The 15,383-nt window shown below is 43.1% G+C and overlaps 1 protein-coding gene across 33 annotated transcripts in view; it reads left to right on the top strand.

The window, feature by feature from the left end:
* The window catches only part of RBFOX1 (RNA binding fox-1 homolog 1), a 1,997,160-nt gene that overhangs the window by 947,867 nt on the left and 1,033,910 nt on the right, over positions 1–15,383 (top strand). For 2 of the 33 annotated variants that reach the window (XM_074323065.1, XM_074323068.1), the window contains exon 1: positions 14,819–14,975. The exons of 29 other annotated variants lie outside the window; for them this stretch is intronic. Coding sequence is in view for 1 of the 4 variants with exons in the window: in XM_074323055.1 (XP_074179156.1) it covers positions 14,569–14,613 (45 nt within the window). In the remaining 3 variants the exon portion in view is untranslated. Of the gene's footprint in view, positions 1–14,213; positions 14,614–14,817; positions 14,976–15,383 lie in introns of those variants that run through there. 2 more of the 33 variants (XM_074323055.1, XM_074323057.1) reach the window with 2 other exon arrangements.

Below are 15,383 nucleotides of genomic sequence, written 5' to 3'. Positions count from 1 at the left end.
ACGGAGACCGTATGGCCCACAGAGCAGAAAATGTTTACTATCAAGCCCTTTACAGAAAAGGTTTGTTGATTCCTGATTTAGGCTGAAGTTTGAGTCGAATCATTGTTATACCAACAAAAGGCTTCAAAACTATATGTATTTGTGAATGAATGAGTGTGTGGCTGTGGGTGTATGTCCTTTAAACCTTCTGTTTTCACAAAAGAAAAATGCCAAGCCATCAGTGGTTATAATCTTTTCGAGTGCATATTAACATGATTGGTTTATTTTTCAACGATTTAAAATGCCTTCTCTATCCCAGTTACAGCGCTAGGTCCTTTCACATACTCATGTGTTATTTAAGTTTATAATCCTCTCAGCAACCATCTGAAGGGGTTGGTATTAAACTCATTTTAGAGGGGAGGAAACGGGTATTCAAGAGGATTTAAATAGCTTGTCAGATTTCTTGGAACATCCCGGAGCCAGAATTCAAACTTAGACATGTCTGAATTCAAGCTGATAGTTGCTGGGTGTAAGAAGATTGGACATGCCATCAGTCTGCCCGTTGCCAATTCCCAGAGAGGACTCAGGGACGGGCAATCCAGGGGTAAGGAACGTGCCTGACATGCACGCGCAGAGGCCTAAGTTCAAGTTTGTGCCTTTTTTATGCTCTTTCTAAGGTGTTTTGGACCAGGTTGGCTCTCTTTGACTAAGACGTCGCATGTTGTTCAGTGTAGATGCTAATGATTAGAATCTAGCAACGAAATGAGAGAGTAAGTGCCCAGCAAAATGGAATCCCCTCAGATTGATTTCTAGGCAGAGAAATACAGAAAATTATACTTACGGGTGAACTAGAGTTTTCATTCTGTGTGGACTTTACTATAATCAAGTGCAAGCGATGTAATCATTGAATGACTTGTATGGATTACAGTTAACAGTATGATGAGGCTTAATTAATATTTATTTGTGTGTATTTGCCACTGTGTTACGTGTGACCCACATGCCAAAAAGCTGTTGGTAGTTAATGTACATAAACTGGTGATTTTGGAAATAAGTACACACCTGTGAAACCATCACCCCAATCAAGGTCATAAACTTATTCACCACCTCCAAAAGTTTCCTCTTGCCCGCCTTTTTTGGTCTTTGTTTTACGTGTGTGTGTGTATGTGTGTGTATTTATACATATATATACATATATATATATATATATATATATACACACACACACATATATACACACATATATATATACACACGTATACACACATATATATGTACACACACATATACATATACACACACACATATATATGTACACACACACACATATATATACACACACATATATATACACACATATATATGTACACACATATACATATATATATACACACACATATATATACACACACATATATGTAACACAAAGACCAAAAAAAGGAGAGCAAGAGGAAACTTTTGGAGGTGGTGAATAAATACATACATTTAACATAAGATTTACCTTCTTTGCAACTTTTTAAGTATACTGCACGGTATTGTATACTCTAGGTCCCGTGTCTGCATTAGATCTCCAGAACCTATTTGTCTTGTAACTTGTAACTATAACCTTGTGTCCTTTGACCCACATCTCCCCGTTTCCGCTCCCCCAGCCCCTGCTAACCACTAGTCTACTCTCTGGTTCTAGAGGTTGACTATTTTAGATTCCTCCTAAAAGTGGGAGCATGCAGCATTTGTCCTTCTGTGTCTGGTTTATTTCATTTCCCACAATGTCCTCTAGGTCCTTTTATGCTGTTGAAATGGCAGGATTTCCATCTTTGTGAAGGTTGAATAATATTCCTTTGCATGCATATACCACATGTTCTTTATCCATTCATCCGCGAATAAGACATTTAGTTGTGTTGTTTTTTTCCAAATCTTGCTGCTGTGACTAATGTTGCAATGAACATGGAAGTGCAGATATCTTTCTCAGATCCTGACTTCAATTCCTTTGCATATATATACACCCAGAAGCAGGATTGCTGGATTATGCAGTAGCTCTAGTTTTAATTTTTTTAGGAACCTCCACGCTGCCTTCCATAGCGGCTGCACCAATTTACATTCCCACCCACAGTGTACGGGGGTTCCCTCCTCTCCACATCCTCCCCCACACTTGTTATGTTTCGTTTTATTTTTTTTTGGGTAATAGCTATTCTAACTGGTGTGAGGTGCTATCTCATTGATGGTTTCATTACCCTGGTGATTAATAATATTGAGCATCTTTTCAATTCATGTGGATTCAATGGATTATTGTATGTAAAGGGTTGTAGCAACACCGGGCACTTCGGTTGTATTAATATACTGCTTGTTTTATTCATTTATTCATTCATTTGTTTAATTAGTTTGTTGTCAGTTAGAGTTGACAGTCAGTATTATATTACTTTCAGGGGTGCAGCATGGTGGTTAGGCATTTGTATAACTTACGCAGTGACCCCCACATAAGTCTAGTCCCCACCCGGCACTGTGCAGAGTTATTGTCCTACTATTGACTATGCTCCCTACGCTGTACTTTACGCTGTAGCTTATTTTAATAGTGATGTGATTGTTGTAATAATAACTTTTATTACTACTAAATGCAATGACTGCCATAAGTGTCCGGGGCACGGTGACTCCAGTTGCTGAGTTTCCTGAACTGCAGTATGTATACCCCTAGAAATACAACCTGGTGAGACCGGGATCCGTAGCCACAGAGAACACAGAGCTTGCTTCCCCGACCACCAATTTTGCTCCAAGTGTTTGGATAAAGGGTGTTATATGTATGTGTATATATATATATAAATACACAGGTACGAGAAAGCAAATGCACACGAGTTTTTATGAGAAAGCAGGAGAGGCATCAAATGCCATCGGGTTCTCTCTGGTTCTAAAACTCTAGGAATAAAGCTGAAATCGGTTTCACCATTAGCTAGTAATACTTACAGGGGGCATTTGGGAAAACAACACATTATTACTCCATGCAAAGGTGGCTTCCATTTAAAGTTCTTAAGTTTGATAACACGACCTGTCAGCCTTTGTGAAGAGAGCGTGGCCAAGACAGGGTTAATAGGAAAATCCCATAGTAAGCTTTGTTTTTTTTAATTAAGTTTTTTTTACTGCTTCTAATGGGCATCGTGTGGCCAGAACATCCTTTAACTTTTAAGCTATAAAAAAATAAAAGTACTAAAGGAACAATTTATCGGGGCCTGAGGGGTGGGAGGTTGGGTGGAAGGTGGTATCTGGGGTAGGGATGGTGTTTGTCTCTGCAGAGGGATACTTTGAAGTCAGCTCTTTACTGCACCAGGCAAATGTCCAGTATCCCCCACACTGTGTGTGTAGGGGGGAGGGCGGGTAAGTGTGGTCAGGAACTTGGGGAGGCCACTGGGCTTATGTCTCTTGGTTATGAAGGGTCTATGGTTTAGATTTTTACTTTTTCTCCAAATGAAGACTTCTAGTAAATCATCCAGATACACTGGCAAGGCACAGAATTAAAATGTGTACCTTGAAACTTGTGTCCCATTGCAGGGCCACACTGTAGGGGGACAAATTAATATTTTCTACAACCTCTGAAATGACTTTGTAAGGAGCACAGTTCTCACTTAGGATGTTGCCACCTACCGTGGGACGTTTAAAAGACAGATAGTTCCAGAAATCGTGAATGAAACGTCGTAGTCACTCAAAGTGCGATTGGTACAGTCCCTTCTGTTTTGTTAATAATTTAACGGGATATTATTTTGCCACACAAATTCTCATCGGTTAAATAGTCCTTAAATGACTGTTATTTTGTTTTGCATTTGCAAGACCGAAATCATTTTACTTGTGTGCCTGTGTTAAAACCATGAGCATGTTCAGCAGGGACTTGGACAATGTGCCCTGATTTGTCTTCCTTGCTCAGTTGTGTCCTCTTCCCTCTAACTTTTCTCATGGAGGAGAAGTCCTGGGATTTGGACGGGTGTAGGGCATTTTTTTTTTTTTTTTTTGACTTTTTTTGTTTTTGTTTTTTGACCCTTGAGACAATTCTCTCCTACGACATGAGCAATAGGAACTGCAGGTAGAATGTGTCTGCAGTTCATGTGTGGCATCCCCACGTGGCCATCAGCTGTGTCAAGGTCAGTGGCAGAGTTTTGTCAAGAGGATCTTGGAGATTCTGATAGAAAAGAAAGTAAAGGGGGAAGAGAAAAACCAAAGTGCTGGGGTGAAATATGGAAAAGTAGAAAGGGAAGTAAACAAAGGAATACCTAAGGATTTGCAGCAAAATGGCAACTTATAAAGTCACTGCCTGTCATGTGCTGGTGACGTTCCAAAGATACATCCAAGAAGTGGCATCAAGCCTTCCTAAGGACGGTCCCTTTGGAAGGTCTCAACCTTAAGCCTAATGTATTGTTGCTTTAAGAGACCACACTGGCAAGGGGTTCCTCCAGCTCTGAAATGGATTTCCTTCTTTGAGTAAGCACCAGGTGAGGTGTCGGTTTGCTTTAAGGGACCATGCTATGCGGGAAAGATGCAGCTTTCAAAATTCGGGTGAGATGACCTGCGCCTGCTCTTAGGGGTAACTGCGAGCTGAGAGCCCAGGAGGAAAAGGCAGACTCACATCTCCTATTTCAGGCTCACTCATCAGCATGTGTGCATTGCCTGGGACACCTATGGGCTTGCTGGCAATGACCACACTGGTTTTCCTTTCTCTGTTTTCTTCAGTTCCCACGGTTCAGTTGAAGGCGTGTAACTTGAGTGAGATGACAGTGTGACTCTATAGAGTTGGAACCTGGAGTTTCCCTCAGAAGGAGTCCTCTGGCATCTGGAGTGCCCGCTTATTCCATCAGCTCACTAAGTGGGGTTTAGGGATCCTCCAGTGTCCGTCAAACGACAGAGCAGCTGATGGGGACCTTACACGGCTGTACTGTATCTCACACTAAGCTGTTGGCGAGCGAGTAACTCCCATCTTACTAGTGACAAAGGGTCTGTGATGCCCGCGGAGCTGCAATGCTAGGCAGCAAAGTGACCCCCTCAACCTTGTTTCCTACTCAGCCTTGACGCACTGTAAGCCCTAGAGTTACTGAACGTGCATTAAGCATCTACTCGGTGCCTGGCACACAGACTTTTGGTTAGTGACTGCTTCATTCTTCTAGTACCATTCATTTGCAATATCCATATATAGAAACCTGCTGAGACAGTGTCGGTAGCTGAACTTCCTGCATGTAGGTGGGTCTGGTTGTCTTCTCTAGAGAACGTGTCCCGTTGTGCGCTTCCTGGATAGGGGATGAGTAAGGTAAAAAGGTGGTGATAGTAACAGTTGGTTTGTGCTTGCATTTCAGCCCCTCAGTTCACCTGACTGGTTGTAAACTAGGCTGGGGTATTAACTGTGCGGCTGTCTTGTTCCGTGAACGCACAGGTCTGGTACTGTCCTCTCTTTTGTATGTTTAGTCAAGAGTATTTTAGGGCTTGATGAGCAAGCGTGTCCAGCTGGGACTTTGGAAGTTGGATCTCAGTCAAGGTATGTCTCCTTTTCCCAGATCCGCCGGTCTGTGCCCATGGCGTCTTCTGCACAATGTCTCTCCCCGGGGTCTCAGACCTATGTACCTATTTGCCTCTTGGGTGGCTCCATCTGGAAGTTCCACAGCTATACCCAACTCAGTGTGGCCACAACGAACCTCTTATCTTTCCCAAATCTTTACCTGATGCTTCGGCACTTGGTCACTGGTGTTACCATTAAACAATAACTTCTAACACAGATCTGGGAGGGAACCTTGAATTTTGTCCTTTTTTTTTAAGAAAAAAAAAATCCCCATGCATATCTATCTCCTAGCCCTTCAATGAGTCCTGTCATTTCTGTTGGTAAAATGTTTATCAAATCCTTCCATTATATCCTACTGCCATGGCTTTGTGTGTGCAAACCCTCCTCCTCTCTTGGCCTGAAATATAACAAGACTCTCCTAACGGATCCCTCTGCTGTCAGTGGTTCATGCCCACATTCCAAACCGAGTAGACTTCCTCAGACCGACTGTTCCACTTTCCTTGTAGAGGAATGGAGTCTAAGCTCCTTAGCATGACCGACGGAACCCTTTGTCATCTGACCTGGGCCCACCTGCCCTGCCTAGTCTTCATGCACCGACCCTGTTCAGTAGGACACAGTCACCCCTCTGTCCCTTGTATAAGTTGTTTCCTCTGGTTAGAATGCCCTTCTCTTCCAACTATGTTGTACGAACTCCTATGCATCCTTGAAAACCCAACCCAAGCATCACCACCTTTGTGAATTCTCTGAAATCTTCCTTTGGCAGAGCAAGAAGCCTCCTCAACCAAGCAGATAGATGCACAGCCCCCTGGAGGTCACTTAATCCAGTAATTATGATTCTGTTTTATATTGTAGTGTTTGTTTGTATTTTCTTTCCTCAGTATGCTTACTTGACTTTGTATCTCCAGACCTGACAAAGGTTCTGGGATTCACATACAGAATACAGCGAACATTCATATATAGAACAATAAAAGAATGAATCAATCATTTATATTTTGGGTGACATTCTTTGATAGGAAGACATCTTTATGCTTACAGTTGGAAAAAAAAAAAAAAAAAGGAAAAGAAAACCTAACCAAACCTCTAGAGTCAGAGAATTTGTATTTATTTTAGCAGTCAGTGTTTAAATTGCGTTTCTGACAGGCTGGCTCACTAGCTATGCTTCATGAAAGATCATGAGACACAGGGAGAGGTTTATTCATCTCAGCCCTGGGATATTTTGCTTTTCTGCAAAGCGAAGGGATCGGGAGACTTTTTTGCAGGCTGGCCATGTCCTGTGCAATCCCGACTGTGTCTAGAGATTCTAGCAAGGGTGGCGTATGGTTGGGACTTCACGGGAAGTCAGCTTTCATCAGAAGCGCATAGGGGAAGAGAAAGAATATAGAACGAAGGAAAAAAAGCTTTCAGTGGCCAAGACAACAACTCTCTCCATCTCTGTCTTTCTCTGGGGCCCGACTCTTGTCTCTGCTTATCTGTCTCCTCCTCTTACCTCCCAGTGCGTTCTAGAGGTCACCTCTCTCTGCTTCTCTGGGGGCTGCATCTCTTGACTACTTATGAGCCTCTACCACGAAATCTACCCGATCTAACGCATCCAGCTGTCAAAACGCACCCCTCTGTCTCTTTCCAACAGCGTCTCTAGGAGAGGCTCCAATGTGACCAGAGAGGGCTATGGGTCTGCCCCCGGCCCTGGACAGGTGACTGGTGGAGGGGCAGTTTCTCCAAGAACCCTCCCTGGGTAGGGGGGCAGCGATTGGCATGTCTATGGTGGGTGTGGAGGAGAGGTTGGCGACGAATACGTAGCATCAGCAGCCCTTCCATCTCCACAGCCCGTACGTAAAGGACACCCTTAGCATGGCGGCTTCAATGCCCATCCTGCCCCAGGCCCGGACCAGGAGTCCTGCTGCTCATACCTGCAGGGTGAAGGGGATTTGGGAAGAAGAGTGATCCCCCGTCTCTTTTATGACTTTTTGGTCACCAATCAGTTGATCCCATTTCCTGTTGGGGCAATTCAAGGGGAAATGATTCTAACAAAGACAGCATAACCATGTGGGGATATCACTAAACAGAACTCTTTCATCTTTGCAATGTCCACGCTGGCATAACATACAGAAATACCAATAATGACGTACATACCATTGTAGGGGAGCGAACAGCTTTCCCTCCACCTACCTTAGGTTCTCTGATGAGGGTCCTGTAAATTGGACGGACAAAAGACGAACGTACACGAGAAACACATACACACGTCTGTCATATAAGTTGTGTGTGACGCAGGAGCTTTCACAAACAAATGAAGACACAAAGCAGCAGGTAAGGCTGAGCATTTTATATGAGGTTGGGTGATAAGTGGAGAGTCGTGGACAAACAGGATAGGACAAAGCATGATGAGCTAAGGGCAGTAAACCGGGGCAATTGAGTGAGGCTTGTTCATTTGGATTCTTCTCAGCGTCCCTCCATCTTCAGAGAAAAAGATGCTCCTTTTCCACAGGGAGAGTGTTTCTTCCATGAGCTCTGAGGACCTGCTTTAGGGAGGATGAGGAGGCCAGAGCGTCCTCCCAGAGCGTCCCGGTTTTGGGGTGGTGTCACCCTGAACCCCATCCCTGTCCACCGATCTTCTGCTCGAGGTCCCCAGGACACCTTGTAATATCGGGAAGTCAAATCCCCGCCCCCCGGCTTCTGTGCTCTCACAGCTCTTCCCCTGAATCTTCTTTCTGGCCCTGCCCACCTGTCTGCTTTGTGTTCTGGTTCTTACTGAATGTGAGTCACCCTCAGATGCTCTTTGCGGCCGAACACATCTGCCTTATATTTGTGGCTCGACTGTGCACATCAGACAGCACGTACTCGGTAGAATTTGAATGAAACAAAAGCCGGGATGTATATGATCTGGTGGTTTTCCATTTGTATATCCAGTCTCTCCTTGTGGAGGGGAGGGAGGGAGGAAGGAAGGAAGGAAGGAAGGAAGGAAGGAAGGAAGGAAGGAAGGAAGGAAGGAAAGAAAGATGGACCGAAAGATGGAAAGAAGGAAGGGAGGAAGGAAGGCAGGGACTGTTATCTAACTTCCATTATGCGGGTTTCATTTTCAACACTGCATGTCAAGGAGCAACTCACCAGAGCTGACATGGTATCTGTTTTCAGGAGTATCCACCCTTGAATCCTATCCCATAATCCAAAGCTGGGGCGACAGGAAGAAGACAGAGACTCTATTCCTGTCACTAGGCCAAATAAGAGCCAAAGGCTTCTGAGGAGGCACTTAAAGAATTTTCGGTTTGCAATTGTGCAGAACCTGTTGTTCAGGTAATTTAACATTGATTTTCATTTAAAAGGCAATTAAGACCAAATGGGCAGCCACTAACCACTTAGGTTAAATAAGCTTAGATTTAAATTGCTCCCTATTACCACCTTTGTTGCCTATGTTTGGGCTGTTTTATGGTAATTTAGCATGAGATAGGGTGGTGGCCCAATTGGATGGAACAGGGAACAGAGCCAGGGAGACATGATTGAAAGAGGAACTGGTTGGCACCAAACTGTTCCCACATTGCGATGGGTTCTAGTCTCTGTCCCTACTGGTAATATAGGTTAGTATAACACTCCAGTATTCTGGTTCCTTATATCTGCCGTCCTAAAAATAGTGCCCATTTTTTTGCTCGTCAGTTTCACTTCTAGATATTTACCTTGAGATAATGAAGAGAGACAAGCTCACAACATTATGGGCAAGGATGTTCATTTCATTGTTATTTAACAGAGAGTGAAGAGAAACTGTGACTCATAGTGGCACCCCAAAATTGATGTTATCATTTTTTTGTTGTTTGTTTTACTTTATTACGGCAGAAACTCTTCAGGCTATCTTGCAAAATGCATCGATATTGTCAGGCAGTGTCATATGGGGACATGTCTATTGTTGTGCTTATGACATTTTGGTTACTTATGCAATGCAAAATGTCTAAAGTAGATGGATTTGCAATAACGTATTGCATGTGGCTATCTTTGGGTGGTAAAATAATAAGTGACTTCTTTTTTTCCTGTGCTTTTCCAAATTTTCTGAACTTTCCATGAGAAACACACATTGGTTTTATAATTATAAAAAGCACTGACAACGATACTTGTTTTGTAATGTCTTTTTAAAAAATGTTCAGGGGTATGCTTAATACACACCACCTGAAGGATAAGGGTACATGCACATGCCAAATAATGAAGAAGTAGAATGAACTTCACTTGGAATAATTCTGATTCTTGCTTGAAAAAGTCAGCTAAGCCTCATTAAAGAATGTCGTTCACCTGGTCCTAGTGTAAAGGTGTAAGGTGCACCGTTCTGTGGAGCACATTTCTAAAATGTGCCCCGGTGACTCATGCATTTGTCTGCTAGGAAAAACAGTCATTTACTACGTTCCCCCGAAAATAAGACCTAGCTGGACAATCAGCTCTAATGCATCTTTTGGAGCAAAAATTAATATAAGACTCGGTCTTATTTTACTATAATATAAGACTGGGTAAAAAAATATAATATATAATATAGTATAGTATAATACCGGGTCTTATTTTACTATAATATAAGACCGGGTCTTATATTAATTTTTGCTCCATTAGGGCTTATTTTCAGGGGATATTTTATTTTTTCATGTACAACAATCTACATTTATTCGAATACAGTCATGTCATCTTCTTCTGGAACATCGTCATAAAGTACTAAATGCGTCCGTCTGGCCGATGATCTTACCTGGGGCTTCTTTTCAGGATAGGTCTTATTTTTGGGGAAACACGGTATGTCTGTTAGGAAAAGCAGTCATTTACTAGCCACCGATGTTGAGCTCATGGGATCCATTTCTGAATACCAGCACACGTCCACCATAAATCGTATGCTCTCCCATCTGAATATGCTTCATTCAACACCTTTCCTGATCCAACTGGATTAGTAGATATCGGGACAAAGAAAATCATTAGGTCCTACTGTTCTAATCCTACAAAGCTCCAGTGCGGTTGCTATGTAATTTTATTTTTTCAGATAGAACCTGCTTTGTGCTTTTCTGTGGGAAAATATTTTCAAACTGGTAAAGAAGCAATATTACTGTATTATGAGGCATAGCTCGGTAGGTCATTACCATAACTTCTAGCTGGAAGGTAATCTGTGTCATATTTTACTTCAAGGCTAAGATTGATTTTTATAAAAATCTTTAGTGCACTGAGGCTTAGCAATGTTTTTTTTTTTTTTCTTTTTTCCTACGAAGAAGCAATTAGATACTGGAGTTTTCCAGAAATGTTAGGTGCGTGTAAGCGAAACCTTGATGTGGTGGTGAAGGTCTGATCATTCAGCATTTGAAGAGACACGGCAGTTCCCGGTGAGAAAAATGCTCCTGGCACAGGGGCAGTTGTCACGACTCACAGGGCCAGGGGTGTCCACCATTTTCTTACATGTACATCTGTTTGGGAAATTGACAAATGCCTGAGATCACAAGGAAGGAAAGAATAACTACCCATATTTCTCCCACCAAGAACTGCCCATTATTTTTTCCAGATATGTGTGTCTGCATATATGTGGATAGACACATACATGCACACACACACGCAGTTTTAAAATGATACACACATTCTCTTTGTAGTCAAAGCAAGCCATATGCGTGTATATTTTTGTATATATGTATAAATATGTTATAGAAATGTATGTCTTTAATGGTTTTATTCACATACGAACTTTAAGAAGGCGTATCTTCTTTGTGTGTATACAAATATATACATACTTCGCAATTAAAACGTTATATATGTTTTATTTGTATATATATGAGTGTATATATATGTATATATAATACATATATTTAAAGACTTTATGTATATAAAACACACACATTGCCTTTTATAAAAATATAAAACTAACAAGTAATCTTAAAAGGAGAACTAGATCTTTCACCATCTCTGCCATCAGCCCCTGTCTCCTCACCCGTTCCCTAGAGACAACAATATTGGGAATTTGGGGCCCATTCTTCTAGAAGTTTTTCTATAAAGGGTCAGATAGGAAATATCTTAGGCTTTGTGAGCCATTTGGTCTCTGTCATCACTACTCAACTCTGCAATTATAGAGCAAAAGCAATTACAGACAACATGTAAACAAATGGGACATAGTTGTTCAATAAAACTCCATTTGTGGACATGAAAATTTGAATTTTCTACATTGTCCATACATCCACAAATATGTGTATATGTCTATAGAACACCTATATTGTTGTTTCATTTGTGCATTTTCTTTCATAAAAGGTATCATAGTGTATGAATCATTTAAAACTTGCATTTTTATGTTTACTGAAAAAGAAACACAAAATTTTAAATTTACTGAAAAACGCACGTACATGTGGTTGTACTATGTCGTCTCTATAGATACCTTTCTTTCTATACATCTCCGTGTTTATATAGCTATAGTCATTCACATGTAGCTTTAGTCCATTCTTTTCACAGCTGTATAGTGTTCCATCGTAGGATGTGTCCTGTTTTTATGACGATAGGTATTTAGTTTGTCATCTTTTCTTTCCACAAGCAGTGGTGCAATTATATCCATCAGCATACGTCATGCATATGTTTTGTTAAGGTGGGCATTAGAAGCGGAACTGCTTTGTTATAAGGTGTGCACATTTCCCGTTTTAATAGAGATGAGTAAATGGGTTTCCAGACTGACAGTATCAATTTATATGTCCACTGGGAGACTTCTAGTTCTTGGTTTGGGGGGGAGGGGGTTTCATCCATTGCTGTTTTCCTCAGAGTGGGAACAAGGAAACGACCTTAGCTCTGTATCATCTTGTCTTGTCACCACAGATGGTAGTGTGGACCTTTATTTCCCTTTGGGTGAGTACAGACATTATTTTAACTCTTTGCTGGGGCACTTACACACGAGAGTAGCAATTTATATCAATAACCAGGTTTGGCAACATCTGCCAAGGTTGTCACACTCTGTGATTAAACGGCCATATGTGCCAGGGAACAGGAGGACAAATGGGGTTGTAATTAGGGTTTGCTATCTCTCCCCCCACCACCCCCACCATCCTTAACTTAGAATAACCTTGCTTTTGTAAACTGATTTGTGAATCAGGTCATTCCACCGAGAATGCTAGTTTTCTGATGGCATGCAGAGTATACTAATACTTCACATTTGTATATCTCTATAATTACACAGGGTCTGATTAAGCAATACATCTAGAAACCTGCCTGGTTATGCAAAAGTCCAGAAACCTTTGGCTATTTTGCTTGATGCCATTGAAAACCATGACCAGAGGATACATGGTTACATTAAACCTTAACTGTTAAAATAATCAGGGAGGACACTGCATCATGACTGTGAAAGGAAATTTTACCTAATGTTATTTTAACATCCTTTAAATGCCACTGCCCAGGCAAAGCAGGCAGAGGAAACACACACATAAGCTCTTCTTAACCCCACAAGAATGACTACATTAATGCAATATTAAAAACACCCTTAATTCATAGAAGGGGTAAAAAAATAAAACTCTTCTCATTGTGTTACTGGTGTGACAGAGATGGATGATGGTTATGTAAGGACTTGGCATGTTCCAAAAAACCCTGGAAATATTGCTTGTCGACGTGGAGCTGTAATAAATGTGAAAGTAAATATCTGAAAGATTTATTAGCATTTTAAAATTTGCTTACTGATATATAAAATTCTAATCAGTTGTGCACAAGGGCTTTAACTAAAATAAAGTATTCAAGAAGATGACACAGGAAGCCAATGAATATTTCACTGTTAATCAAATATAGGATATATATATATATATATATATATATATATATATATATATATGCACACACATATGAATTTTTCTTCTATATTTAGATCCCTCCCATCCAATTGATAAGTGCTTGAGAAAGGAAGGCCATCTTAGTACATGTAGTTTGCAGTTCTGACTGTAAGGAAAAAAGAAAAAAAACCTAATTTTTTTTTACATCCAAAAGACTCACTTCCCCAGCCAATCCATTGCTCACTCTTTACAAAGCCATATTTAGACCCGGGATAGCTAAGCTCTTGTGCAACTCACTTCCACTTATTTAAGAAAAAAATCATAGATCTCTGTGAGCTTTTTGGGGTGAAAATGGGAAATTTACTTGGATGTCATGTTCCTTGAAGGTAAATAGAATACATTTTAAAGGTGATCACTAAAGTCCAACAGGGCACGGTGGATAATTTCCTCCTCAAAGCAGGCTCAAACTTTCCAACACTCTCGTTTGGTACATAATGTGTCAGGAGATTGGCCATCACCACACTGTAACTTACTAGAAAAAGTACAACCGCTTTTCCAAGGAAACACTGAGCCAAGCGTGTCAGCCGCGTTGGGGGAAGGGCAGGCGCGATGGCGTTTCCATCTTTTACTAGTATTTATGTGGGAAGTAGCATTATTGGAAGTCGTAAATACTGTCCCGTGGACATTTTGAATAATGCAGGAGTAGTGTAAGTAATTGGAAGTGCTTATATCCTGCCTTTAGACATTTCATTGCTCGTGAGTTAAAATTGGTTGTCAAGTGTGGACTCAGAGGACCGAGCAAGGTGCCCTATTCTGTCATGTGGTACATATTTAATGCTTGAAAGAACAAGAGAAGGGACACGTGCAGGAGAGAGAGGGAGGGAGTGCGGTGAGGTACCGCTGCCAGCTCGGTGCTTTGCACGCGCTTCGGGGAGCGTGGAGGCGGGACCCACGCAGCTTGGGCTTCCACCGCCTTCCCAGGGCTTCAAGACTTTGCAAAAGCATCGGGCGTCCAATTTGGCGAGTGTTTTTGGCGGCGAGGCCAAGGCGGCCCAGGAGGCTGGGCTGGGCGCGCGTTAGCGTCCCTGGCACCTCGGTGGCCTCCCTTTGTGTGTGACCCCGCGTTGATTGCCTGATTGCTCCTAGCTCGCGCGCTCCGCATATTCGGCACCTGCTGGCGACGACGGTGTCAGGCTGCCAGCAGCCAGGGCGAGCGCGGCGCGGCGCGCACGGCCCGGGACTGGTCATTTCCATTGCGAGCACGTGGGGGCCGTGCGCTGTTGCCTCGGACTTCTCCCGTGTTCTCCCGGGAGGAACCAGGAGGCACTTTTGCAGGCGACAATGAAATCTTGGCAGCTAATTGCAGTCGTGGGAGATGCCGTTCAGGTAAGACGGGAGGAGAAGGCTCTAAACGCTGTCAGGGAAGGAGCGGAGAGGGAGAGGCAGGGATGGAGAGCTGGCAGCTGATGCAAAGGCTTCCTGAAGCCCACTGACTCGCGGGAGGGGGTGGAAGAGGGACGGCGACCGGGGGCGGACGACAGAGGGGAGGAGTGTGCAAATTGACATTTTGGGCTGCCTGTGGCAGAGAAGCCGCCGTCAGCCGCTGTCCAACGTGCACGCAGAGAGGGTGGCGGCGTGTGCGCCTCCGGGACTGCCGATTAGAATAGGCTCCTGGCTGCGGAAATACTGGAAGACCGGAGCCGCGATGCAAGGCTGCGGCTGCGTTTGCAGCGCGTGAATGAGCCGCGGTATGTAAGGCCACCCCGGGAGCGTCGTGCAGGCTGCGCGCAAGGTTCGCGCTGCGCACCGGGGGCGCGGGCCTCCTGGGGAGGGTGAGGGGCGTCTGGAGTGACTGGGGAGCCCGGGGATGAATCGATTTTCTTTACCTACTAGAAGTTCGTGGGGGAACTTCGTTGCCCATGCTCATTGGACCCGCTTAACTTTATTTCCAGAGAGGAATAAGCGTTTGTAAGAAACGGCGTGGAAGTCCCAATAGGCTCGCTCGCAAGGGCTTGGCAAGAGCTGCGCGGTGCTTTCAACGCGAGGTTGATGCAACCACTGGCCAGGTGGACCGTGCATTTGCAAAGTTGCCGGGCTCACGTTCCGAGGGGCCGTGCGTGTGCGTGTGCGGGCATGTGCACTGAATGTGTGTGTGT

The sequence above is a fragment of the Rhinolophus sinicus genome, linkage group LG18 (genome assembly GCF_036562045.2).
Source record: "Rhinolophus sinicus isolate RSC01 linkage group LG18, ASM3656204v1, whole genome shotgun sequence".
Classification (NCBI taxonomy): Eukaryota; Metazoa; Chordata; class Mammalia; order Chiroptera; family Rhinolophidae; genus Rhinolophus; species Rhinolophus sinicus.
Note: the sequence above shows the minus strand (reverse complement) of the source record. Positions and strands in the feature narration are given on the sequence as shown.